This window comes from Orcinus orca, chromosome 16, assembly GCF_937001465.1.
Source record: "Orcinus orca chromosome 16, mOrcOrc1.1, whole genome shotgun sequence".
Classification (NCBI taxonomy): domain Eukaryota; kingdom Metazoa; phylum Chordata; class Mammalia; order Artiodactyla; family Delphinidae; genus Orcinus; species Orcinus orca.
In genome coordinates, this window is record NC_064574.1 from 79,886,803 (window position 1) to 79,914,353 (window position 27,551).

The 27,551-nt window shown below is 57.3% G+C and overlaps 1 protein-coding gene across 6 annotated transcripts in view; it reads right to left on the reverse strand.

Moving 5' to 3' along the window:
- Positions 1-36: 36 nt before the first annotated feature.
- The window catches only part of CUX1 (cut like homeobox 1), a 373,427-nt gene continuing 345,912 nt past the window's right edge, over positions 37-27,551 (reverse strand). For 3 of the 6 annotated variants that reach the window (XM_049698866.1, XM_049698865.1, XM_049698864.1), the window contains exons 15-23: positions 9,575-9,702; positions 8,809-8,875; positions 7,986-8,098; positions 5,011-5,127; positions 3,379-3,462; positions 2,695-2,751; positions 2,004-2,084; positions 1,183-1,247; positions 37-947 (exon numbers count right to left, since the gene is read on the reverse strand). In XM_049698866.1, the coding sequence (XP_049554823.1) occupies positions 878-947; positions 1,183-1,247; positions 2,004-2,084; positions 2,695-2,751; positions 3,379-3,462; positions 5,011-5,127; positions 7,986-8,098; positions 8,809-8,875; positions 9,575-9,702 (782 nt within the window). In that variant the 3' untranslated portion in view covers positions 37-877. Of the gene's footprint in view, positions 948-1,182; positions 1,248-2,003; positions 2,085-2,694; positions 2,752-3,378; positions 3,463-5,010; positions 5,128-7,985; positions 8,099-8,808; positions 8,876-9,574; positions 9,703-17,696; positions 27,004-27,551 lie in introns of those variants that run through there. The other 3 variants (XM_049698863.1, XM_049698862.1, XM_049698861.1) reach the window with 1 other exon arrangement.

Genomic DNA, 27,551 nt, shown 5'->3' on the forward strand with positions numbered 1-27,551 from the left:
TGTACACTCAGAGTCACAGTGGGCAGGACACCGGTGTGGCTGCAACAATGGGTTTATTCAAAATTTGCAAAGCTGAACTCGCAAGTGCAAATCTAAATTAGGAAGATCTGCCAGTGGCCCCAGGGTGGCCAGGCTAGGATGGCCCACAGCCAGTTCTGCTTGGCCAAGAAGCACTTGGGCCCCTCAGGCCAGTCCTTGGGTCTGAAGAGCCTGGGGCGTGGGTGCACTTCCTCACCTAAAAGCCAGAAGAATACCTTGCTAAAGAAGAAAGCAAAAATCATAGTGGGTCTAAGGGGCTGGGAGCGGGTAAGAGAAACTATCCTGCCCTCTGGGGCTCCCGCTCTTCTTGGGGTGGGGTGGGGCCATGATAAAGGCAGGTGGCGGGGCTGGACTCAAAGCCTGCCGGCCTGCAAGGAAGGGCTTCCATGCCTTGGTGGGATGGTGATGGATCCTAGGGGAGCCCAAGGGGATCCCGGGGCCTGGCACAGAGAGGCCCAGGGGATCCCAACTGGATTAACCACAGCCAGAATCAGTGGGAAAGCAGTATCATGGCTGGGAGGTCTCTGCCACCAGGGCTAGCGGTCAGGCTGCGGGTGAGACCCAGGCTGGGTCACCAGCCTGAGATGGGCCTGAAGGGGTCCCTTTGGCTCAATCTGGCGTGGCCTTGGGAGCTTTCTGGATTTAGGGAGCCGGATGTGGCTGAGACCATCTTTTAAGGGAGTCCAAGGAGACCTGGGGACCTCTGGCACTGGTGGCTGGAGGGCAAGGGCAGTCTACGTTGGGGATTCTCCAGGGAAGCCTAAGTCATTAGAAGCAGCTGGACAAGCAGGGGTGGGGAGTGCAGCCATCGCTGTCGTGTCGGGGAGGCCCCGGGACATCACTGCCACAGGTCACCGGCTGCCGCCCCGTTGTCATTCTCGTGGAACTTGTGCAGGTGATCGGCGAACCTGTGGGTCACAGAAACCTTTGCTGAGGCCGAGTGTGAAAAAGAGATAAATGTAGGGGGTGGTGGGGGCCGTGGAGATCTCCAAGGGGCGTGCACCTTGTGCTGGCGTGGGGGCCGGGGACAGCGGGCTTGGCAGGGGCCGTGGGGTGGACCAGATGGGGGCAGTGATAGAAGGCTGGGGGAAGGCAGGGAACATAAGAACGCGGTGGTGCTGGGGGCCGAGGGTGGGTCCTCACTTCTTGGCACAGAAGGTGGCACAGTCCCGCTCCACGCTCTCGCTCCATGCCAGCTTGTAGAGCACCTGCCCGAGGAGAGACACGGTGAGCTGCCTGGGCTGCTCACGGCCACTCCTGCAGTCCACCTATGGCCCCTGGGCTTGGCTTCCTGACACGGGAAGCTGCTCGTGGCCCAGGCTCCAGGATGGGTGGGTCTTAGAGATGCTCTCGGGCCCACCGGTTTCACAGATGGTCAGACAGGCCTGGGGATGCAGCTGCCACCCCTAATGTTGCTGGGTGCACCACTGGCAGGGCCAGGACCTCCTGGGCCCTGGGGTCAGAGTGGAAGCCCAGGCTAGCCACGTAGGGGCCATCTTGACTGCCCTCGCTGGGGGTGGGGATCCCTGAGGCTGGAGCCTTCCATAGGCGTGCCCTACCCCCACCTCTCCGCACACGTGGTGGACGCGCTGGCATCACTAGGCCCCTGTATGTGCTGTGTTCACTAACTGGAATGCCCCTCTGTACCCGAGGAGATTCAGCTCAAGATGTCCCTTCTCTGTGCAGCCCACCTGGCTGTCCCTCAGTAGAGTCAATTAGACCTGTCTTCCCACCTGTCAGCCTCCCACAGCGGCCCTTCCCTCTACCAAGCCCCTCTGGGACTGGGCCCTGGGTGGAGTCAGCCGGGCTGCTGCCCCGGCCAAAGAGCCTGATGGGTGGGCTTGTGGTCCCCAGGGTGGGATGAGGCCCCGATGGGGAGAGAAGTAGCCAAGAGCGGACGCTGTGCCTGGGGGTAGATGGGGGGAGCGTGGTGAATGCATCCCTGGCCGCGCCTGGACACTCACCAGGAAGACCAGGCAGTGCAGGAAGAGTGTGTAGAAGAAGCCGATGGTGCGGGCCATCTTGTTGGAGAGAACCAGCCTCCCCTGGGGAACAAGCGAGGCGTGAGTAGGGCTGGGGCAGGCCTCACCCACCCCTGCAGGGCTCACCCATCCCAGGGCAGCAAGGGGAGGGAAGGGCAGGCAGCTGGCCTTTCACTCCAGTGTTTAGGCTGGGAACTTGGGCCACAGGAATTCTAGGGAAGGGCGCCCCCTGCGGCACAGTTCCAGAACCTACCATGAGTTATGCTGCTTTCCCTGTTTCGGGTCGCATAGCTACTCCTTTTTTTTTTTTTTTAATTTTTTTTATTTTTTGCGGTACGCGGGCCTCTCACTGTTGTGGCCTCTCCCGCTGTGGAGCGCAGGCTCCGGACGCGCAGGCTCAGCGGCCATGGCTCACGGGCCCAGCCGCTCCGCGGCATGTGGGATCTTCCCGGACCGGGCACGAACCCGTGTCCCCTGCATCGGCAGGCGGACTCTCAACCACTGCGCCACCAGGGAAGCTCTCGCATAGCTACTCTTGACGGAGGCTGTGAGGGGCAGCGGGGTCCCTGGGGCTTTCCAGACTGGGCTGGAGGGCAGGTGACAAGGTGCCCAGAGTCAGAGGCCCAGGCCTGACATGGCGGGGGCATGGGGGCGGGGGGGGGGGGGGACTCACCATGCTGAGTGTGGCCTTGTCCCAGGGGCTTAGGCTCAGGTATTTCCGCTGCCGCTCCTGAAGGAGGAGGAGGGATGAGGAGAGGACCCCAAAGGCTCCCCAATGCTCCAGCTCACTGCAGAGAGGGACCCTGCCCTGCTGTCCCTGCAGAATCCCGGGGGCCTGCCAGGGGCTCCCTGGTGCCCAGCCCCACTCAGGGTGACATCCTAGGCTCCCCCAACCTCTGTGTGAACAGGGCCAGTGACGGGAGCTGCTGCCCCCTCTGCAGTGGCCGATTCTGCCTACAGCAGGAAGGTCTTCAGGACAGGGGGAGGGGGAGTTACAAGCTCCCCGCCCCCCCACCGTTAAGTCACCTGACACTGGGAGCTCTTTGCTTGTCTGCCTACCCCCAGAGTGTGCACCCAGGGCTAAGCCGGTCGCTGTCACACACCCTCCCATAGCCCTCAGCACGTGTTCCTGGCACTCTGGGCCCACCCGGGGTGGACCCCGGGCCTTCACGGTACCATAGCGAGACTGGGGGCTGCCCTGATGGTCTGGTGTGTCAGGGTGCAGTGTGGGGGGCTGCAGGGTGAGACTGGGGCTGGCGGGGGGTGGGTCTGGAGGGAGGCTGAGGCCAGGTGAGCTGGTGGTGGGTCTGGAGGGAGGCTGAGGCCAGGTGAGCTGGTGGCGGCCGGGTCCACGCACCCGCTTGCTGAAGGACGAGAAGGGGTCCAGGCGTTCCTCGTATTGGGTCGAGTACCGCAGCTCCGTGTCGTCGCTGCCGCCGCCCTGCGGGCAAAGGAGGAGGAGAGACCCCTGTCACAGTCAAGGGACCCAACAGGAAGGCCAGGGCCGGGGAGTGCAGGCCGACAGCATCATAGGGAACCCCAGTTTCCTCCTTAGCACGGTGGGGGCGGGGAGAAGGCCCCGGGTGACAGTGTGACATGGATGGTGCCACGTGTCCAGGGGCACTGCCCAGGGTCAGAGGTCTCCGCCTGGGGTCAGGGCCACGGTGCCTCAGGGCAGGTAGGGGAACTAAGGCCCAGAGGGGGGCTGGAATGTATAAGATGGACAGGGCGGGGCGCCGTACAGGGAGGTGGGTTTGGATGGGGCTTCGCTGGGAGTGTGCAGGGTGGCTGTGGAGCCCAGGCCAGCACCTGGGAGACGAGGGAGCCCCAGACCCGCAGCGGGCCACCCACGGTGTAGTTTGCACGGAGTCTGGGCGCCCTCTGGTGGCCTGAGAACGGCTCAAACCGGTGGTTTGGGGGCCGGTGGCTGAGAGTCTTGTCCCAGGGAGGCCCCCAGCCAGCGTGTCACCGCTCCCCATCCTTCTACTGCCCATTCTGCCTCCCCACAGTCTCAGAAGGGTTTTCTTGCACAAGGTGGTCCCCTGTGAGGCCCGGGGGCTGAGAGAAGCCAGGGAGGGCCCTCCAGCTCAGAACAGAGTGGGTAGCTTTCTGTTGCATTCTCTTGATAGGTTTTTGGAATGTTGGACCAAATTCTGTTCTTTTGTTTTTTAATATAAGTTTAAAAGATAAGAATTCCCCCGGCCCAGGGACTTCCCTGGTGGTGCAGTGGTTAAGAATCCGCCTGCCAATGCAGGGGACACGGGTTCGAGCCCTGGTCCGGGCAGATCCCACATGCCACAGAGCAACTAAACCCGTGTGCCACAACTACTGAGCCCGCGCTCTAGATCCCGTGAGCCACAACTACTGAGCCCGCGTGCCACAACTACCGAGCCTACGCTCTAGAGCCCGTGAGTCACAACTACTGAAGCCCGCACGCCTAGAGCCCGTGCTCCGCAACAAGAGAAGCCACTGCAATGAGAAGCCCGCGCACCGCAACGAAGAGTAGCCCCTCCTCGCCGCAACTAGAGAAAGCCCGTGCGCAGCAACGAAGACCCAATGCAGCCAAAAATAAATAAATTAATTTATTAAAAAAAAGAATTCCCCAGGCCTGTCCTGTATGTTCAACATCCCTGGGGTTAAATTCCCACATCCTGGGGTCAACTAGTGGGTCACCCCCATTTCACAGAGGAGTCACCGTGACTCCTGTGGGCCTGAGTCCTGTGAACCCCTGCCTCTTGCTGGACCTCACCACCTCCTGGCTGGTTCTGAGGAACGAACCTCCATAAGGGCTCCACTGTGGGAGGCTCTCCCCAGCCTAGGGAGGACAGCTGGCAGGCACGGGGTTGGGGGGGTCGGATGCCCTCTGAGGGCCCCCAGGCCCAGTGCTGCCTAGCAGGTCACTGCCCCGAAGCCTCCCGCCTGGATGTGCCCGGACCACCCCTCTCCCTTGCCTGGTACACCTGGGGCTGAACTTGTGGAGGGCACTTACCCGGCCAGGGTAGCTCTGCAGGAACTTGATCTTCTCGAAGAGCTTGATGTTGTCAGCGCGCAGGCTGTCCAACTCGCTCTGCAGGGCTTGGATGGTGTGCTGCGCCAGGCGGTTCTCCTGGGGGCAGGCAGGTGGGCGGGTGGGCAGGTGGGCAGGGCCAGCAGTGGAAGGCGTGTGGGGAGAGGCCTCTGTGCTGGCACAGGTCCTGCTCTGTCTACCTGGAACCCCTGCTTGGCCCGGGGCCATGTCCTTGACCTGCCAGCCTCTGCTCAGAGCTGCCTGCTTCGGGGAGACCCCGCACCAGGCAGAAGTCACAGTTCTTGGATCACTTTCTTCACGTTGTTTGTTTATGGTATTATCAGCTTAAAAATTATTACCGAGATATAATTCATATAACATAAACATCACCATTTTAATGTGTACAACTCAGTTGTTGTTGTTTTTGGTATATTCACAGTGTTATGTAACCATCCCCACTATTTAATTCCGGAATATCTCTATCACCCCAATAAGAAACCCCACACCCGTCATCAGTCACTCCCCGTCCCCTCCTGCCCCAGCCCCCGGCAACCACTAATCCACTTCCTGCCTCTGTGGAATTGCCTCTTCTGGACATTTAGTACAAACGGAACCATACAATACGTGACTTTAATGTTTGCCAATCTAGGGGCCAAGTGAAATGTGAACTCATTTTCCAACTTATTAAAATGCTTAAACAGGTGTTTTCTTCACACTGCGAAAAATTCAAAAGGACAAGAAAAGCCCGTGGTAGTGTGGCAGTTCCTCAAAAAATTAAAAATAAAATTACCATATGATCCGGCAATTCCACTCTGGGCATACGCCCCAAAGAACTGAAAGCAGGGACTTTGAGATAATTCGCCTGCCCGTGTTCATAGCAGCGTTATTCACAATAGCGAAAAAGGTGGAAGCAACCCAAGTGTCCATGGAAAGATGAAAGGATGAACAAAATGTGGTCCATCAATACAATGGAATATTATTCAGCCTGAAGAAGGAAGGAAGTTCTGACACACGCTATGACATGGATGACCCTGGAGGACATTATGCTGGGTGACATAAGCCAGTCACAGAAAGCCAAACGCTCTATGACCCCACCCATATGAGATGCCTAGAATAGTCAAATTCATAGAGTCAGGGTAGAACGGTGGTTGCAGGAGGACAGGGGGACGGAAGTGGGGAGTGAGTGTTTAATCGGTACAGAGTTTCAGTTTGGGATGATGAAGAAGTTCTGGGAATGGATGGTGGTGACTGTTGCCTAACAATGTGAATGTTCTTAATGCCACTGAGCTGTACACTTAAAAAGGGTTAAGATGGGGGCTTCCCTGGTGGCGCAGTGGTTGAGAGTCCGCCTGCCGATGCGGGGGACGCGGGTTCGTGCCCCGGTCCGGGAAGATCCCACATGCCGCGGAGCGGCTGGGCCCGTGAGCCATGGCCGTTGAGCCTGTGTGTCCGGAGCCTGTGCTCCGCAACGGGAGAGGCCACAGCAGTGAGAGGCCCGCGTACCGCAAAAAAAAAAAAAAAAAAAAGGTTAAGGTGGTATTTTTTTTTTTTTTTTGCGGTACGCGGGCCTCTCACTGCTGTGGCCTCTCCCGTTGCGGAGCACAGGTTCCGGACACGCAGGCTCAGCTGCACGTGGGATCTTCCCGGACTGGGGCACGATCCCGCGTCCCCCGCATCGGCAGGCGGACTCTTAACCACTGTGCCAGCAGGGAAGCCCTAAGATGGTAGATTTTAAGTGATGTGTCCTTTACCATGACTTAATACAAGTACATGGTAAAAAGTCTAGATTTTTAGAGCAAAAGGTAGACTATTATAAATACTCTTTCCTCCCTATTTGATCTAATTTGAAGACCTTCTTTTAAGGGCTGTCTAGCCTTCCACAGTGACTGTCCCCTGTCCCCCAGGTGCGTGTGGGTATTCCCCGTCCACTGTCCATGAAGGCAGCTGTGAGGGGAGCAGTCCTGACGGTCCTTCATTTGAAGCCTCTTGCTCCAGAGCCCACATCACAGAGGGTCCCACTGGATCTGGTCCATCCTTGTCACCGGACCAGCACTGGGCCTGGCCCGCAGTGGGCGTTCAGTGAATGTCTCCCTCCCCAGGACCGCAGCCTGGAAACCCCGTGGGGGAAGCTGTGGGTGTGGAGAGCAAGGGTCTAGACATTCCTCCAACCACTCAAGCCGTGACTCTTTGAGAAGACAGAAACCTTCTTGACTCCTCTTTCTACTGGGAGAGTGATCGGGGGACCTGGGCTGGCTCTGTGGGATGCAGGGGGTGTGGGGGGGTCTGCAGAGTCCCTAAGGAGGCAGTGTGTGTGAAAGGCTCACGTGCAGTCGGACGGTCACCTTTGCAGACTAGACTGCCCCTTTCCCTACGGGGCTCCTCCAGGAGGGCCACCAGCTGAGTGCTTGGCAGCCAGCAAGCTCTCTCAGACCCCACAGAGCTCCTGGCATCTGTACGCTGTTCCTCTTCATAGGGTTCAAAGACTCTCTTCCCTGGGACCTGCCCCTGCTAACTCCCACCTGACTGAGATGTTTCTTCCGGGATGATGGTGACCACCCCCAAATCGTCTTCCTGGGCCAGGCTTCTGTCCTGAACTGGCTGCCTGAGTGACCTTCTTACCATCCATCCTGGCAGTGTTGGTCCCCTGCTTAAACCCTTCGGTGGCGCCCCAGCCTGGCACTAGGGACCTTGCCTGGTGACTCTCTGTTTTGTCCCTGCACTCCCTTCCGGCTCCTTGGCCCCATGTTTCCACTCACTCCTTTACCTTGAATGTCTGAATCTTCTTTCAAAGCCCAGCGTGGCATCACCTCCTCTAGGAAGCCCTCCCTGATTGCACAGAACAAATCTAATCCCACTGAGGTTTATGGTCTGTGACACATCTTTCTCCCCCAAGCTTGTGTGTCCTCTACGGTGTCCTCAGGTCCAAGGAGTGTAGGGGAGAGAAGGATGTGACTCACAGACTCCAGCTCCTGGTTCCGGGCCCGGAAGCGCTCCCTCTGGCTGGAGATGATGGAGAGCAGCGAGTCCACCTGGCCCTCGGGGAGGGTGCTGCTGGCTGGTGCTGAGGGTCCTAGGAGGGAGGGGACAGCGGCTTGGTGTAGCGGGAGGCACAGCTCAGCAGTGGGCCCTCAGGTCACCAGCCCCGAGGGAGCTCAGGCCAAGTGCCATGGGGTGGAAGCCACAAGATGCTGAGAGGTCGGGGAAGGGGGAGAGGGGCCAGGGGAGCAGCAAGGGGTGGGGCATGAGAATAGGGGCCTCGGGAGGGGGGTGTCCCTGAGATGGGCCCCTCCTGCCTGCACTGTCCGAGGGCCAGGCGCCAGTGACCCTCCCCTCGTTCTATACTTGGATCTGAGACCCTTGTATCTGTCAGACTGGGCCCCCACTTCCTGGGGAAAGCAAAGGGACACGGAGGGGACTGGGTACCCCCTACCACCGCCACCGTGTCCTGGCCCAGCAGCCCTGGGTTCTGGCCTCGACACCCAAGGAGGCACCTCCCCTCCAGCCCTCTGGCTGCATCTCAGGGCTGAGGCCTCCCCAGGGAGCCAATGCCCACCAGCCTTCTATGGCCTCTGGCAGGGCCGAGGGCGTCAGGGTCCCATGGTGGGGGGGTGAGGCCTAGAAGGGCAAGTGGGGGGCTCACCCCCTCTTTTAGGTTTCTGCTGCATTGCTGGCGTCGAGGCCTGACCTTTGAGGGAGGAGAGCGCTCCCTGGCCAGGGCCCAGGCCATACCACCTCTTTTCCCTTCCCGCCCTGCCCATCACTGCCTAGGCCCCTCCTCACCATAGAACAGGGCGGTGGCCTCCTTGATGGGCTCGGGGATCTTTTCCAGGCCGAGCTCAGCTGCGCCCTGCAGGTGAGAGGAAGAGGTCAGGGGGCGCCTCTGCACTGGGCACTGAGCACAGCCTCCCAGGGGCCAAGCAAATAGGGGGGCTGGAGGCAGGGGTTGGGCACAGCGGTGGCAGGACCTAAGAGGATGCCTCATGTGGGCCACTGAAGATAAGGCTGGGCCCCAGGTTCACCCCAAGGACAGAGCTCAGCGGTGGGGTTCACACCGGGTCTTTTGGCCCTGACGGGCGTCAGAGGCCGGGCGAACCGGGCCCTGCCAGCCAGCCTGCTGTGTGGCCCTGGGCCAGCCCAGCTTCTCTCCCTGAGCCCCATTTCTTCATCTGTAAAATGAGGTGGGTGATGTGATGACCTCTAAGGGTCCTTAGGGCTCCAGCCTTCCCTGACCTCGGGGCCTCAGGTCCTCTAGCTGTGAGATGGGTGGATAATCCCGGCCTTGCTTCGCCCAGAGCTCCCAGGGCAGAGGTCCAAGCCAGTGCCCGGACGCAGGGGGCTTCGTGCCCTGTGCCCTGTGGCTGGGCATCCCGAATTGGGCCTTTGTGATGAAGTGAGCAGACGAAACCCAGAGGCTGTAGGTGACGGTCCCTGTGGGGCGGGGGGCGGGTCAGGCGGACACCAGCTGCCTGAGGAACGGGCCCGTATCCAGTGAGGCCGAGAGAGCCCTGGGCAGGTGGTGAGGGGGCGGGGTGGGGGGTGGGCTCACCTCGGCGTCCGGCCGCTGGATGGACTGGATGGTGCTGAGGTCCTGCTCCAGGCGGGCGATCAGGTCCCTCTGCTCGGCTGCTGTGGCCATGACCTCAGTGACGTGGACCTGCAGCTCTGCACAGCGCCCTGTGCCAAAGGAAGACGTGGCCGTCAGAGGCAGCCTGGTGGGACCCGCGGTGCTCTCCCGGCTCTGTGCCTCCCAGCCCACAGCCTGTGCCCCTGCCCGAGGGACCAGCATTAGCCCAGCCGGCAGGGGTGGGGCACTCCTGGCATGAGCTGCTCATGGAATTCTCTGAGTAGGGGAAGGGGCCCATGTCAAAGATTTAGGAGCAATGGGCAGCCCCCTCCCCGGCTCCGCTGTGACCAGCCCCTCTCCGTCTCCAGGCTTCACTGCTTCTGTCAAGCAGGGCAAGGAAGCTGAACCCAACGAGCCCCAAGTTTCTTCCAGGGCTGATGCCCTGGGATAATGACCAGAGAGAGGCCGTGGTGGGGGTAGGAGTGGGGAGAAAGGTAAGGGAGGTGCAGAGGGGCTCAGGCCGGCCTCCCTCAGACCGAGCAGGGGCCGGGGGAGTGAGGGCTCCCACTGACACCAGACTTGCACGGCCCCCTTCAGCGCAGCGTTAGGGGTGGAGCAGCTCCCTCAGGACTCCCCTGGCCCACAGCCCCGTCCCTCTCTCCCAGCCCGGTGCCAGGTGTCTTTACAACAAAGCGAATCCAAAATAATTCTGTGTGGGGACTTTCCTGCCTTTCTGGAGGGTGGGAGATGTTGCCGAGTCTCCCAGCACAGCCCCCGTGGGCGCCTTCAGCTGCTGTCGGCAGGGCGGACGGCGGTGGCCTGGCAGCTGGGCAGACCCGAGTTTGAGGTCTGGCCCTACTTCTGGTTGGCTGTGTGACGCTGGGCAGCGACTTGCCCTTTCTGGGCCTAATTTATAAAATGGCGACAGTAAACCCTGCTCAGAGCCGTGGAGAGGGTAGCAGAGGCCTGAGGCCTGAGGCCTGGAGTGCTGTGCTTTGGGGTAGACTGGGTGGCCACCAGGGGGCACTGTTGCCTCAGAAATGCCCCAAGGCCTCAGGCTGTGGGCAGTGCCAGGAGACTGGCCCCGGGCCCTCCTGGGCAGACTCACCCCTCACGGTGTGGCCTGCTCACTGGACAGCCTCACCCCCACCTGCTCCATCTCCTGGGTGCCTGCTGCACACCCAGCCCTTTACACACCTCACGACAGTCCCATCAGTCAGATCAGATGATTTCCATTTTACAGATGGAGGAACCGAGGCTTCCCGGCCTGGGACCGTCCAGACCCCAAGGTGTGCACCGCCGACTCTGTCTAAGCCCTCCCCACATCAGGGTCTCCCCGCTTCAGGCTCTGAGTGGATTTCTTCCATCAGACACCACTGAGCTCCTTCTGTACCTGGCGGGTAGGTGGTGTCGGCCGAAGTGAGGGGTCCAGCGGGGCTGGGGAAAGAGGCTGGAGCCGAGAGCAGGGCTGGGGTATGGGGGAGGAGCGTGGCTGGCAGGGCCGGGGCCTCCAGGAGCTTTAAGCAGAGCCCAGAGGGGAGAGGCCCAGAGAGGCCCCCCAAGTGTCATCACCCGCCAGCCTGGGCGACGGGGCCTTGGTGACCATCCCACATGCACAGGAGGAAGGTGGACGGGAGTCATGGTGAGGTGTATGTAGGGAGAGGGCATCATGATTAATTTTAAAAAATTAAAAAAAATTTTTTTTTTTTCCACCGTACCGCACAGCATGTGGGATCTTAGTTCCCTGACTGGGGATCGAACCCACGCCCCCTGCAGTGGAAGCGTGGAGTCCTAACCACTGGACTGCCGGGGAAGTCTGAGGGCATCATTATTAGAGGTGAAGGACCTGGACTGAGGGAGGCGACAGGTTCAGTTCTGGGCACCGGGCGTCCATAGGGACAGCCACAAACAGGACCACGTCCAAAAATGGCTCTGGGTGGACAGACCCCCACCCCCCCACCCCGGGGATGAGTGGCAGGTGTGGAGCCCAGAGAGGGCTCAGGTGGGCAGCCTCCCACCTTGAGGGATGAGGGCCCCGGGGACACAAGGGACGGGGTGGAGGTCGGGGAGCCCGTGGAGAGGTGGCCTGCTGCTCAGTCCCGGGAGGTGTGCACGCAGCGTGGTTCCGAGGGGACCCAAGCACGGCACAAACGTTGGCTAAAATGTCAGTGAGACCATTCCTCGGCAGGCCCCTGGGTAAGGAGCGGCTTGAAGCTCCAGGAGCCGTCCGTGGGCGGAGGGGAGACGAGGGGACATCCGGGCCGGGTTCCCTGCATGTCTGTACCTGTCTGGTGCTGGGGGGTGGGTATCCAGGTCCCTGCCCGGGCACACGTGACACCCTGAGCACGTGTGACGGCCCTGCCAGCAAGCCCTCTGTGCTAGGCTGCCCCAGCCAGTGGGTGCCAGGCCACTCGCTTAGGCTGGTCTAGAGGGCCGGCCTCAGCCACTGCTGCAGACGCTGCCAGGCAGCGGGTGAGCCGCTGAGGAGACCTCCGGGGGTGCACGGCTGAGTGATGGCGGTGGCTGTTCCCCAAGAGGTGGCTCTGGGTGAACCTGAGGGCCGGCTGGCGTGCCCTCACGGCGCGTGCGGGGGTAGCTGCCCGTGGGGCACCGGGAAGAAGCCGGGCAAAGGCGGGGCAGCGGAGGTGATGGGGCAAGGCTGCGGGAAGGCGCTGGGTGGGCCCCGCCTCCCCTCACTTCCTTCCGTCTCCTCTGCTGGGGGCGGGAACGTGCAGACCCAGATTTGGGATCACGTCTCTGGGTGGCCACTTGGTGTCAAGGGAGGGTCCTGAGCTGGAGTCTGGCCGACCTGGGCTTGAATTCTGGCCCTGGGGCAAGGCAGTAGAAGGCCCTGGAAAGAGTCGTGACCCCCATTGTTGCGGAGAACCCAGGAGGGTAGGCCCGTGCTTGGAAGTGGCCGCCCAGATGGGGAAGGGGCGAGCCGCTGGGTGGTTGGGCTATGGCAGGTCTGAAGCGCTAGTGGAACGGCTAAGGGGACGTGTATGGCGGGGAGCGGGACCCACAGGCTGCAGATGCAGGCTGCGGAGACCTCCGGGTCTTGGGGTGACTGAGCGCCCAGCAGCGGACGTGGATGCCCAGAGCGTGCTGCGTGAGAACGGCCAGAACTTCTGGGGATGCTGACCTTTTCAGGAGTGTCCCGGAAAAGACCCGGAGAAGAGGTAGCAGGAAGCAGCGGGGAGATCAGGAGGAAGCGTGTTAAGACACCAAGTTGAACAGGGACCGTCAGTGAGTAAGGAGGGGTCACCGGGGTCTCAAGAAAGGCTGGAGCGTTCGGGCAGGGTCGTGGCGGAGCGGGGGAGCAGTAGGGGTGCAGAGGTGGGGACAAGCCCGCTCTGGACGGACGCCAGATGGGGGGGCGGCATGCTCAAGAGATGCTGCAGGATGGAGTGTCTGCAACCCGGGGAAAAGCCTGTGCAGAGAGACAGGCTGCGTCTTGGAGGGGGAGGGGCAACAGAGGGATGAGCGCGGGGCTTGGGGCTGGGGTGGCAGAGAGAGACCCCTCGCCTCTGAAAGGTGGCCCACGTCAGGTGGGTCTGAAGCTTTATGGGACCTCGTCCTTCTGGGAGAATCCGGGAAGGGCTTTCTAGGGGGTGCATTTCAATTTCACAGAGGGGAGAAAGAAAGCAAAGCGACGTCAAGGTCAAGACTTAAGAAGACAGGACTACGACTGCGGGTCAAGGCCTGATTTCTGAGTGCAGGGCGATCAAATGCACAAACGTACCCCAATCGCGATCGGGTGGTGTCATACCCAGGGCTTTCCCGAACGCGGGGGACCCCTTTATTAAATCAGCCACCTGCGAGCCAGGCGGGAGACGTGCACTGTCTCTCTGCCTGGAGGGATCTGAGGGGAGGTGAGCCGCTAGCACACCCGCCCCCTCCCCACCTCTGTGCCCGGGTATCCCCACGGGCGGCCAGAGATGCCTCCCTGTGCCTGCAGATGCCAGCGCCTCGCTCTGTGCGTCCTCAGCAAGTCTCCTCCGTGTCCTGCGGCCCTTGCTTCTCCCCACAAGCACACAAGCACATTATCCTCCCATCTGAAATGCACACCCTCCCATTCTCTTGACCCCACTGACCCCTCCAGCCAAACTCCCTGAAGAAGGTGCCTCGTCTCGAGTGTCCACTTCCGTAAACCCTCCCCGTCAGACTTGGACGCCCACTCCACCAACCGTCCTCGCCAAGGTCCCTGATGGCCTCACACCTCACTCCGTCCTCCTTTCTCAGCCCTCACCTTACTGAGCCATCAGCACCTGTTTCCAGGGAACTGTCCCGGGCCTCCTGCCCTGCTGGCCGCTCCTTCTCGGGTTCCTGTGCTGGCCCTTCTCCCCTCTAAGGTCTGAACGGTGCTGCGCCCAGTGCGCCGCCCCTGCACGCTTTTCTCTCTCCTCTCATTCACTCTGGCCACCTCGGGCGCCATTTATAAGCCGATGACCTTCCAATGCACGCACATCCCCAGTCTACGCCTTCTCCTGGGCTTATCCTCCACTTGGCTGTCTAAGTGACGTCTCAAACTTAACGGGTCCGAACTGAAGCCTGATTCCGCCCCCCCACACCGCCCCACAGTCTGCTTCGCCCCAGCAGGAGCCCCAGTCCCATGGCCCTCTGGGCTGAGAGGAGCAGAAGCAAGGCCATTCTTCAGTGGCTCAGACCAAACCCCTGGGGCCATCCTTGCCCTTCTCCAACACTCCTTACATCTCATCTGTCACATGTCCTGCTTTTGGCTTTCTCTTCCAGATAGATCCAGAATCCAATCAGGTTCACCACTGCCACCACCTGGTCCGGGTCGCAACCTCCCATCTGGATTGTGGCAACAGCCCCCGCACTGGCCTCCCTTCCTCCACCCTCACCCCTTCAATCTAGTCACGAAGCAACAGCCAGAGAGTCTTTTAAACAGTAAGATCAGACCACCCTCTGTCCAAATCCTACAGGCCCCCGCATCCCTCAGGGTAACAACAGCCAGAGCCATACCAGGCCCCACCTGCCGCGCCTCCCCCTTGCCGCTCCGACCTCGTCGCCTCCCGCCCCTCCCCTTGGTCACTGTGCTCCAGCTGTACTGGTTTCCAGGCACGTTTGTACCACAGGACCTTTGCACTTGCTGTTCCCTCTGCCTGAAACGTTCTTCCCTTGGGCGTCTGTATGGTTCATTCCCTCACCTCTGTCAAGACTCCATCCACATGTTACCTTCTTAGTGGGGCCTACCCTGACCGCCTGTTTAAAACTTTAACCCCTCCACTTGCTCTTCCTGTCCCCTTGCCTTGTTTTACTCCCATAACACTTAGCACCGTCTAAGTGGCCATGTGATTCACTTATTCATTGATTATGTCTATCATCTTCCTCCCCCCACTAGAAGGTCAGCTCCTTGTTTGTCTCCTGCTATAACCCCAGCGCCCAGAGCAGTGGTCCACAGTGAACCCGCAGTGTGCGATTCGCTGGTGGATTCCGCCCAGCGGGGAAGCACCATTTCCTCTAGGTGGGAGGTTGCACAGGGATCCCCAGGGCTGCAGGGTCTCCCAGGTTGGGGCAGAGGTGGCTGGGCACAGGCGGCAGGAGCCTGGCAGGGCCAGCTGGCCTCTGCTGGACCCACCACCTGATAACTGCTCAGGCCTCACCCGGATCCCTCCAGGCTGTGCCCTGGCACTGGGCCAGCAGATCTGCCAGCGCAGAGCCCCAGGGCGACCCTGCACCCCAATCAGTGAGTGCATACTTGCTGGGGGGCTACAGGGGGTGGAGGGCACGTCCTCCCTGGCTGGGGCCCCCTCACTCCAAGTATGGTTGCAGACTCTGTCGGCTGCACCCGAATCTTTCCTGACATCAGAGAACAAGCATCACCTAGGGAAGCATCCCTCCAGACCTGGCTTTGTTCTTACGAACAGTACGGTCATCCGCCTCCCACCTCGCACGCCCTACCGCAGCACCGCGGCTTCCTGCTCCACTGACCCGACAGGGTGTCGCCCTTCTTCTGTGCACGTGCTGCCCCTCGATTTGGGTGTCCTCCCTGCCTGTCCATCACAAATGCCACCTCCCACGTCAAGGCCCCTCCGGTGAAATCTGCTAGCCTTTTCCCAAGTGCCCACCAACGTCACAACCGTTCTCCACAGCCCTCTGGGTTCTCACCCTGGCTCCCCACACGTGGGCCTGCAAATTGCGCGCCCCCCAAATCCAGCATCTAGGGCCATGGAGGAGACAGCAACACACCCCGAGGCAGCCACCTGAAAGCCCTTTGAAACACCAGCAGACCGACTGCTGTGGACGACTCACGCACTTCAATAATTACATCATCGTGTCGCCTTACCCCGTATAAACCTGCAATTCCCCAGTGCATCAAATAAGGCACATAATTTTGCCCAGAGCCACTTAACCAGAGAGAAAGGAGAAAGGCCGTGCACAGGGAGGCGGAACGCTCTGCCTCCGTGGGGGCAGCACCCGACTGCAGTCAGAGCGTGAAATCTTGCTTGTTCTTCTGCCTCTGGAGCTGCCCGTTTACAAAAACAAGAGTCAGCCCTGCAAAACCATGTGCAACTGCAGTTCTGCTTAATTAAATCTCACGGCAAAAGCACTTGGGGAGATCTTCTGGGTAAAAGGAGTTTGTGCTAAGTGCTTTTTTTTTTTTTTTACATTATATCTTTTAATTTAGTTAAAGGGTCTTTAAAAAGTGGGGTGTGCCTCAACTAGAAACAGAAAAGGTTCCCAGTGAGGTTTAAGTTTCTCAGCGCCAACCTGGGAGAGCCTTACTGGTTTTATGCCAACTTCTCCCATGGAGGGTGGGTGGGCAGACATTCGGGGACAGCTCTACACTTCCACACCCGAGTGACGGGTTGAGACAGGGGCTGCTGGGAGCCCCTAGCGCGGGTGGGAGACTCTCCCTGCTCTGGGGTCTCCTATGGAGGGGAAATTGAGTCTCGTTTAGCTCACGGTTTTGTATCACGTGTGGCAGCTTCACATGCTGAAACCTACACATCAAGGCGCAACGAACTAATATACCCCCTCCACCCCCCACACCAGTCATACATTGGTAAGGATGGCAATGCTTTTCCAATCCTGTAAATCTCGAGACGAGAAGCCTCCTCGGTCACAAGCGCATAGCAGCCAACTCTGCAGGGCTCTCCCACCTCCAGCCCCGAGTGCTGCCTGGAGAGGCCCTTTCTCAGGAGCCGATCATGCTGGAAGCCCACAAGACACGGTTCCTGCCTCCGTCTTCCCACCCATTCGCCTGTATTCACAGGTGCCCTGAGTTTGTCCTTCTTCACATCACAGGAGTCAGGGAGGAAGCAAGAGACCCCACAGAGCAGGCTGAGGCCAGGCCGCCGGCGCCACACCCTACACGGTCGCCCGCCATTCCTGGTCCTGTGAGACTCGCGATGGTACCCCCATTTCACAGACAAGGAGGCGGCTGCCAGGAGGGCCAGCGCTTCAAAGGTACCCGAACGGTAAGGGCGACACAACAGCAAGCAGCGATGCAGGCCGCGACGGGGCACGTCACCGTGTGCCCAGACGGCGACCTGAGGACCGCAGGGCCTGCTGGTCCCCAGATCCCCGCGCATCCTTCCCCCGGCCCAGGTTCCGGCCGACGCCTGCCCCGACGCCACACGCCCCAGGAAGCACGGGAAGGCGATTCTCGAGGTGCCCTTTGGACCCAAAATCAAAGTGTTTGCTGCTCCTCCTCAGGCCAGAGCCCTTTAAATAAAAACGACCCACACGTTCTTGTGTTTGTATAAAAGATATTTACTTCAATTATCACACCTACGGTGCTAGTGAATAATAATAATACATGGTGTGAGTTTCATACAGTGATATTGCTTCTCCATATCATATAGGGACCGTTGTACAGTGCTGAGAACAAACATCGTATGGCTAACCAAAGACAGAAGGGACAACGCCCAGGGGCCGACGGGTGCCTCCCCCCACCCCCATGCCAGGCGGATCAACTTTTGACTTACCGTGTCGAAAACAAATAGCAGAAATAAAATGTTACTAGAGATGGCTCACAGCAACACAACAGAGACCTTCTCAAAGCTATTTGTACAAAAATGATGGTTTTTTTTTTTTTTTTTTTTTTTTTTTGGTCAATCGGGTCGTTGTGAGGATTAAAAAAAAAAGTCTGTGATTGTGAGTATGAACAAATGAGCTCTAAAAACATCTAAGACTTAGTGCATTACAGAAAATATAAAATACTGCTAAAATGTAAGACACCACAAGACACGGGGTGCGGGGGGGGAAGCTGAGCTTATTAGGAGTCATCTGGAAGAGGCCCGCCGTGCGGCCGGCCGTCCTGTGCTGTGTTAGTTAGTAGTCTGGGCAGGAGCGTGGCCACCCGCTCTCATGGCAAGTAGTTTATTGCACAATCGCAAAGAGCTAGGTCTTACTCAGTGGAAAGGGACGTGGGGGACACCGCGTTTTCTTTTGCTTTTTCCCACTTTTATTTTATAACAAGCTATCCGCAAATGCTTTTGGAAGTTTGAACGAATCCTCATGCCTCCAAACTGCACAGCATTTTCTGAGGGGGTCTCAGAGGGAGGGACATGAGATGCCCGTTTTTCCGAGGAGGCAGAAAACGGTTTGAGAGTGAGTGAGAGAGAGAGAGAGAGAGAGAGAGAGAGAGAGAGAGAAATGCATAGACTACTTGGAGGGAAATGAAAACCCTTTGGCGGGGGAGGGATGGGGGCCGTTATTTCATCAGAGGGCTTTCTTTCAAAGAGACAAGGACAGAAGCAGGACCCCAAATGACGTCAGAGGAGGGAAAGTCACGGCACGGAGAGTGAGTCGGCGGTCGGTGGGCCCTTTGGGAGCCCCACCTTGGCCTCCACCACCAGTCCCACTGCACCCCAACACCCGATGAGCAAGCAACTGGGTGTCTTGCTGGCTGTGCCTCTAGCCACAGAAAGCTGTGCCCCTGGTCCAAACTTCCTCCGCACTTGACCACGTGAAAGGGGATAAGGGACTCCACCCCACCCCCCTGGGGTGGGTCCTTAAGCCGCAGCCGGACTAAGAAACACGGTTGTTCCTCAAGAAGGTTCTGACCAACTTTGCAGGCAAGGAAAACAACAACAACAGAAACAAAAGCCAACCGAAACCTGTCAGCCCATGTGAGCCTTGCCGGAAACCTCTCTCACCCGAAGTCAGGCTCGACCAGGCCGCCGCACCCGCTCTGCCCGGGGCTCCTGAAACGTCATGAACCCAGAAGTCTGACCAGAGGCTCTAGGAGGCTTTGGGGAACTGAGCTTTGCTTTTTCTAAGTCTCCTCTATAGCTCCTCACGCAAGCGTCCTTCAACCCGCGTTTCCTTACATTGGTACATTTTTTTTTGTTGTTCATCAACTCTCTCATTTTGAAAAGTTAGACGTGTGGAGACCACCAGTGTTTGGGTGGCTGCCCTGGAGACAGATGTCTGATTCTGCTGGAGAAGCCCCCGCTGGCCCCCCCCCCCCGCCCCCGCATCTTCAGACCCTTGGGTTCTTTGGGGCGGGGGAGGGCAGGGGGCAGAAGACGGTAACCACTGGAGTGATAGCAAAAAGCATTTATGACAACAACAACGACACAAAATAACAATATACTCCTGGTAAGTACTTAAAGGACTAACCTAATAATAAATAGAAGAGGCTAGAAATAATTTTTTTTTTTTCTCAAGGAAACATCCTTTTATAATTATCCTCACGCACGCTGGCGGGTCAGTAGCAATCCATCTCAACAAGAAAAGGTTAAGTGCTGGAAGGGATAGCTGTGGTCTCACACTGGGGAAGGTTCTCAGCTGCCGAGTCACAGACCCCCTCCGCCCGCCCTGCCACCCAGCCAGTTCTGGTGGGTGCCCGTGGGCCCTACACGCCTAGCTTGGCGGTCAGCAAGAGGCAAGCTGAGATGGGGGTGGGGGGGATGCCGGGGAGGCCCGTTTTCCCTTCAGTTCATGAACACACGGAACTACAGTGGACAAACTTGTCCTACTCCTCCACAACCTGAATCGCCCTGGTCTAAAGCTTACTTTGAGTTCATTTGGTGTGCAATACGTTACCTCTTAAAAATGAAGAAAAGTGATTTCTATTGCACAGAGCTTTCACACATAGTCATCTATTTAAGTGCTTTCTGTTTAAAGCAAAGTAGGCAAAAAAAAAAAAAAAAAAAAGAGAGAGAGAGAGAGAAAAGAACAAAAAAAGGAAAACGAAAAGGAGAAAAAAGGGAACCAGAAAACAAAAGCAGCCCCGTGCCACTTCAATGCATCTCGCTGACTGGTGTCTGGTTTCACCAACGGAAGTCCCAATGCTTCCGTACACACTGTGCTTCTGATTATTCTCCATAGGGATGTAGCCATGACATTGGGATATAAGGCACCTTTCCTTTCTGATCACAGAAAGCTTGATTCATAGCATAAAGCATATTTTGTGGTAGAGATGAAAGCCTAAACACTACAGAAATTACAGTAACACAGACTCTACACTATTGGATAAGCTAAAATGATCCATGAAAAGCAACTCAGAGCTATTTTAAATGTTGAATGGCGGGGACGGAAGTGCGCATTTATGCCTAGCCTAATGTCTTTCTCTCACTAGCCTTTTTTTTTTTTTAAGGTCCTTCACCTACAATGCCCAACTTTTAAAATTAGCATTTTGGAGGAGACTAGGCGCTTTGGAAATGTCTTGTTAAAGCTAAATGTCACTTCATCCAAAAATGAAAATGGGGAGGATGCCACTGACAGCGTGGACACAGTCTCTTTGGAGGGAAGGTGGTGACGGAAGGGGTGGTAGCAGGGCCTGGGCTGGTGGGGGCAGTTCCTGCGATGGGACAGACGGTGGTGGTGGTGGTGGTGGGGAATTGCATGTCCTTCTTCCCAGGGATGAGGCTCCCAGGCTGCTAGGGCAGGGCAGACTCCAGGGCAGGGCTCATTTTATGCTCAGCTCGGCACTGCCCACGCCCCTTCCTCTGCCACCTCGATCAGCCCCGAGTGCTCTGGCCTCGGTTTTCTGCACATCTCTAAGGGTCTCAAAGCCTTGATCTTTTTGGAACTTTAACTTGCTTTCCCTTCGTTTCCCGGTAGTTTTCATCTACCAAAAGGCAGCGACGGATGGGAATGGGAATGAACATGGCCAAACTGGACCATCCTCTTAGCAAGCAGGTGTGCTGGCCGGACCGACATTCAGTGCACTGGGGAAACAGACGTACAGCATGTTGGAGTCCCAGGCCATCACCTTGACACTTAGGGCAGGAGCTCTGCCTCGGGGGTCACAAAGGCGACCCTAACGCCATCAAGGCCCACACGAGACCGCAGCAGCAGCGGGGGGATTTCTAAATGTAAGCTCCTCCTGGCGAGCGCTTCCAAGTTCTTTCCATCAGAACACTCTGGCCACCACACCTAACCAGCAGCCCTGGGAGCTGGTTTTCTTCAGCACGGGGCGGAAACTGGCCTATTCTCTGGGGAAGAAAGGGTCACGTGACTGAAGACTGGGCATGAGGGCTGGAGAAGGCCGCATTCTCTCCTGTCCTTCAGAAGATTCCCACGGAGGTGCTGAAACGATAACCTCCCAGTGCCAGAGACAACAGAGCTCCCCGAGGCCAAGTGGGAATCCTGGGGAAGTGACCTCACGTGGCCAGGGAGGGGCAGCCCAGGGCAAGGGAAACGGCTGTGACGGATCTTAACAGCTGACCAGGAATGGACAGAGTGCAGAGGCGGCCAAAGGCAAGGCCCTCTGAGGCCCGAGACGGCCCCTGCCTGCAAAGGAAACAGCTGTGAGAGCTTCAGGAACAGGTGGAAGCCACGAGGAGAGTCCCCGTGCCTCACAGAGAGCAGCTGTCTGTCCGCGTTGTGCAAGAGGGAAGCCGCCTGGACTCACGGACGCCACGCCTCTAGGTTTTCCCTTCCCGGATCCCACTTGCCACACGCTTCTGAGGGGTGAGGGGTGAGATCGAGTGGGAGCATGGTTAGTGAGGTAGAAGGGGACACATGAGTGTGACAACAAAGGACATCAGGGAGGGAGCCACACCTCCAGGCTGAAGGGGCGCGGCCACCAGCCCACCACGCTGGCCAGGACCTCGCCCTGCTCTACCCCCTCCCTCCACGCAGCTGGCTTACTGGCCTCAGAGAGGAGCAGCTTGGGACGGCTAAGGACAGACTCTTGTTTTCACCGGCTCGTCGAGAGGTGCCTGCCACAGTGCATTTAAGGCAAAGGCTACTGTCCCCAAGTTCAAGACCTAGTAAATCACCATCGCTCTTTCACTCTGTGCTCATCCCTGAAGGACGGCCCGTTATGCTCCCCCTGGCTCCTCTGCTATTTTCAGGGAGGTTTGTTTTCCTACAATCAGAGGAATGAAAAACATTGCATAGAAAGTCAATAGAGTTCATTGATCACCCCTGCATGTAAGGACACGAATTCAGGGAGAACAAAGAAACCCAGGCCAACTTTAGCCGGAAAGGCACCTGCCTGCGGACAGAGCTGTCCGGTGACTCTCGTCCCCGACCTCTTAGGGCACGACTGCTGGGTGATCTGAGGGTAGTTAGCTGATGCCAGAGCTTGCGTACAACCTGCCCTCTGCTTGGTCTGCTCAGGGCTGTGGGCTGATGTGGCCCCAGGCATGGAGGCGTTCGGGTGTTTCCTTCCTCCTGGAGCTGGCGGCTGGGCCTGGGGCTGGCTGGGGAGGGTCTCTCGCAGCCAGAGGGAGAACAGACGCACACTTAACCCAAAGCTCTGTCGTACTGTGGGTCGGGACCAACAACCAGCGTTATCTGGCTTTTAAACGGGGGGAAAACAAAGAGGCCCACAGGAGGGAGGTGAGCAGGGAGGCATTTGTGCTTTGGAAGTTCAGGGAAACTGTCCCAGGGAGGCCATGAACTCTCATCTTTTTGCCTCGGTCACTTTCCCAGACGTAGTGGCCATGGCTTGAGAGTAGTCATACAAGATCCTGGCATTTCCTGGAGACTTCTCCCCAGTCTGCTGACCGTAAGCCACCTTGTGTCGTGATGTTCTTTGGGAAGGTAGGCTCTGAGGAAAACCGAGTTAGAGCTAGATGGCTGCGGTAATCCTTCCTAAAGAAGGGCGGTCTGGTAGACAGAGATCACAGACAACCGCAGGGCTGGGACAGAACCCACACCCCTTCCACCTCAGACACCACAGGAGAACGTGGGCGGGAACCAAGGGTCGAGAGGCTGAACGTGAACACTGATTGTATGCGGAGCCTCCACTCAGCCAGCTAAGTAATGGCAAAAACCTTAACTTACGAACACTGCCTTCAATTAACAAAAAGAAGCCATTTAAAATGGTATAATGGAGCTTGTAATTAAGTGTTAGTGTTTTATACGAAACCGGTTTTCCCCAGGGGAGAGGTACAAATCAGCTTTTTAAACTGATGGAGCGGAAAGAGGAAGAGGTCGGCTGCCTGTGGGAGCTACTGCTTGGAACGCCAGCCAGCTGAAGGTAAAGCCCACGGAGAGGATGCTGTTCAAGGCACTTGAATATTGCTTCTCAAGATGAAAGATCAACCCTTGGACTCAGAATGAGGGGCGCAAAGAGGAGGGGGACACTCCCCCCCGCCAGGTTTCTGTTATTTAGTGGCAGCTCTTAAAAGTATTATAGTGACAGCTTAACACAAGAGATCATAGTGTTGGGATCGCAATCAAAAAAAATAAAAATAAAATAAATAGAGAAAAAATACAAACATGGAACTGCAAGCAAAATTTAACCAACTGATTGTATCGAGCACCCAGATGTAAGCCTGGCAAAAAAGACAGAATGGAAATCAACAATAACCTAGTTTAAAAACAAAGAAACGACAACAAAAATGACTAAATTGCCTGAAAGAGCCAAAGCGGCTGTTTTAGACGGTACTATTTGGCCACTAGGATGGACAGATTTATACTTTTTCAATTTCCTCAGATTTCACACCTTAGTAGGTAACAGTCATGCCTTTAAAACGAAAATACTACCCTAGTATTCCCTGTTAACGCCCTGCTTTTCGTTCTAATGAAAATCAGGCATTTGGAGATTGAGCGCACGTGGTGACCGCATCCCTCCGCGAGGTTTTCGTGGAGAGGGCCACACAGTGCTGTCAGGGGCTCTGCTGCTTGCTGTCCTGAGGGTCACGAATGCAAACTCGCTCTTCTCACCGCACCTGGATTCAGCCAGATGTGAATCCGTTTTCCCCTTAAGCTCCTCCATGTTGAATTCTCTGCTCACCGAACCAGATTTCAAGTTCAGAGATGATATGCAACCATCAAAAGACAAACGGCCTGCCTCCCAGCCTCCTAGAGCCTTCTGCAAACTTCTTATTCATGAAAAGGCATAGTCTTTAGTGTAGTGACTCTTAAACCTGTGAAAACTTGAACTAAGTGCTGCAGTTGCAGGTTAAAAGACTGTAAATGAAATACATAATTTCTAAAACATCATGCAAGAAATGTGGTTTCACATCTTACAGTCAAAGTCCTACAAGTTAATTAATACAAGCACACTGAGGTGTAATAGCGGGAGCATACCTTTAAAATTAGAACTCCCTCCCACCCCCCCAAATCAAAAAAAGGTAATATTAATTAAACTTAAGAAATAATGAATGCACCATTAAAATGTCATCCAAAGATGTTGACCTAAGACAAAGGTTTCAATGATACACAATACGGTCAAAAAGGTTTCAATCAGTAATATACAGTATGACAACTACATCTTGTAAATTATACCCAATACTGCCGGCAGTCTATCCCGCTAAAGAATATTTGCCCCTCTCATCCCTTCCTAACAATCAGATAATAAAATACAGCACCTATAAATAAGCAAAAAAAAATATATATATATACCGAAATCATCTATTGTTAGTTTAAAGATATGGCAATAAAGGAGTCTAAATTAGCAAACTTGTAGAAGCCATAACTGATAAAACAGCTTATTGAAAAAAGGTGGCAGTAATGCACTCTATGTGTGCACAGGTACTTGAGAAAATACACAGACGTATAAAATTGCACACACGCACACACGCACACTCTCATCCACCTCTGTTCTCACGCATATACACATAGACGACAGGAGGAATCAGAGACAAGTTAGACTTTTGATTTGTACTTAGACTGCCCTAAACTGTGCATAAAAGAACGTTCCAAGAGGCAAAATGAATGGAGGGCCAACGGTCTGGTCTGGAAGTGAAGAGCATCAGCGTTTTGGTGTGAGTTTGGGCCATCTCTACGGGGGTGGGAGCCGAGCCCAGACTGCCACGTTCTCTCTTCTGCAGGGAAGGAAGGAGGCTTCCCACGACGTCAACAGTCATCAGTGCTTGTGGTGGGAAGAAAGGGAAGGAGGGAGGGAGGGAGGGAGGGGGGGGGAGAGAGAGAGAGAGAGAGAGAGAGAGAGAGAGAGAGAGAGAGAAAGGGAGGGAAGGAGGGAGGGAGGGAGGGGGAGGGGGGAGAGAGAAAGAGAGAGATAGAGACAGCGCGTGTGCGCATGCGCAAGCCCTGCCCAGGCCCAGGGAGCGGCGTCCCCTGGTGGGGCTCAGTCCATCAGGTGCCCGGGAGAGTGGTGTGAGGTGCGGTGCCTTCTGTGTCGTGGAAAGACTGCTGCCTACGAGGGGCCCTGTGTGGCCCCAGATCTGCCTGCGGCGACCTTCGCGGCCTACTCTTTCCTCCTTTCTTTCAACGCTCGTACGTGTGCAGGACGCACTAACACAGACGTAAGACACCATAAATTAAACAAAATGAACGGGTACATGCTACAGTTCTAACTTGTCTCCTACACCTCCGAGATATGAGGTCTGATCAGCGTGCTCTGCGGTTAGAGGTTAAAAAGCAGATTATAAAATACCTAGATTCGGATCTTTTCTTTTTGTCCTGATTTGGCCTAGAATGGAGTGTATTGAACAAACCCTGGTCAGCAAAAGCCCAGAGTCAGTTAAAGCTATGGATCAATGTGCACTACGTGTCAGGATTCTATTCACGCACGAGAAAACACTACGTCAGCTACCACAAAATCAGAGAGTTTCCTGATGTGACTTTTCTTTTTGTTAAAAAATATGTGAAGTAAATGTGTTTTACTTTAATTCAAAGTTTCAAAGGAGAAGATTCTTTGCTTGAAAATATTTAGGAATCCAAACTAGTGTGTTTAGAGTCGGTTTGACTGTGCAATCTCTTAGTGGCAACTGAACAGCTACAAAAACTTTCTTTTTAAATTTTTCTGAAAAATCCCCCCCCCCTTTTTTTCCTGGTTTAAGAAGATAATAGTGTATTATCGCTCTGAAGCCATTAGATGGCAGATAAAAAGCCCCCTTTTAATATGTGGGTTTGATTTTTTTTTTTTTTTAAAGCCCACACGAAAGAGGAGGGCGCAAGGCAAAGCTGTAAGAGTTATTCCAGAACCTGTGGAAATCACTTAGGGCAATAAAAAAAACACTTCAGGGTACAAAAAAGCTCGACTACACATTTCCGTTTTCTTCCTTGAAAACACGACATAGATTGGGCTTAATGCTCCTTTGTTTTCTATATGCACCTTGGCCTATGGCGATTTTGCCCTGTGGCCCGCAGGGCGGTAAGTGCGCAACAAGGTCCAGGCCGCGGAGTCGGCGCCCCCCCTCCTGCCCGGCCCGGTTCGGCCCGGCTCGGCCAGACTTGGCTCGACTCGGCCCAGCTCGGCTCGACTAGGCCCAGCTCGGCCCGACTCTGCCCTGCCCGGTCAGGCGCGGCCCGGCTCGGCCAGACTCGGCCCGGCTCGGCGGGACGGGCGGGCGGCGCCCTCTCAGAACTCCCATTCGATGGGCTCCTCCCGGCTGGCGGCCTTCTCCAGGCGGTGGATTATGCTGTTCAAGTTCGCGGCCTTCTTCTTCCTCAAGGGGTTGTCTCGCGAGTCCCTGGCGCCCGCTGCCTCCGGGAGGCCGAAGAGGCTCTGCAGCGAGCTGGGCCTGCGGGCGGCCGCGGGCGCGCTGGTGCTTGGCAAAGCGGAACTCCTGTCGGCGCCGTCCCGGGCCCTGCACGGGCCCTCCCCCGGCGGGGCGGCTGAGGTAGCGGCGTCCTCCCCGGCCGCGGGCGCGGCGGCGGCGGCGGCGGGGTTTGGCACGGGCCCCGGGCCGTCCGCGGGGCCCTCGGGCGGCGGCGGTGGCGCCTGGGGCCGGCTCTCGTCGGTGGCGGCGTCCGGGGCCGGGGTCCCCGAGGGCGGCGGCTCCGCCTTCTCCGCCGGCCGCGGCGCCTCCTCCCGCTCCTCCGGGGCCGCGGCTGCGGCCGCCTCGGCCGGCCCTCCTCCCTGAGACTTGGCGGCGGCCGCGGGGCCGCCCGACTCTTCGGCATCCGCGGCGCCCGGGCCCTCGGCGGCCTCCACGCCGTCGCAGCTGTCGCCCTCCGAGCTGGGCGCTGCCCGGCCGCTCCGGGCCGACGGCGAGTCGCTGGCCCCGGCCTGGCCCTGGCTCCCGGCCTGAATCTCCTCAATAAACAGTTCTCTGCGGATCCGAGACCTACGAGACACAAGCAGGGGGGGCGCCATGAGGGGGCCGCCGCGCACGGGCGCTCTGCGCCCCTTCCCTTGCGGCCTGAGCCTCCTGCCATCTCCGCCCCGACGCCCTCTCTCCATCCACCGCACCGCATCTCACACTCCCACCCGCCGAACAGCCATTGAGGCCCCTGTGGGCCCCAGAGCAGAGCAGCGCCCGCTCCTGGACGTCCCCTCTTTAAAGCCGCCCCACCCTTCCCAGCCAGGAGCCAGCAAAGACCCCGCGGTTTCCTAAACTCGGTGCCTCTGCGTAACCTGTCCCTTGGCTGGCATGCCAGTCCCCTCTGCACAAGGATGGAGCGCCAGCGTTACTTATTTAATGGCACGGTTCCTCCACCTCCGTGCCAGTCGACCTCCAACCAGGCTGTGAATGGCGAGGTCCCATTCTCAGCACACCCCAGGCCTAGCACGGTGCTTGGTGTACCGTGATCAAGGCCGACTGAATTCATATGTGGAAGGAGAGCATGAATGATAACCACTGCTTCCTCATCTGGACTTCGTGACAGAGAACCA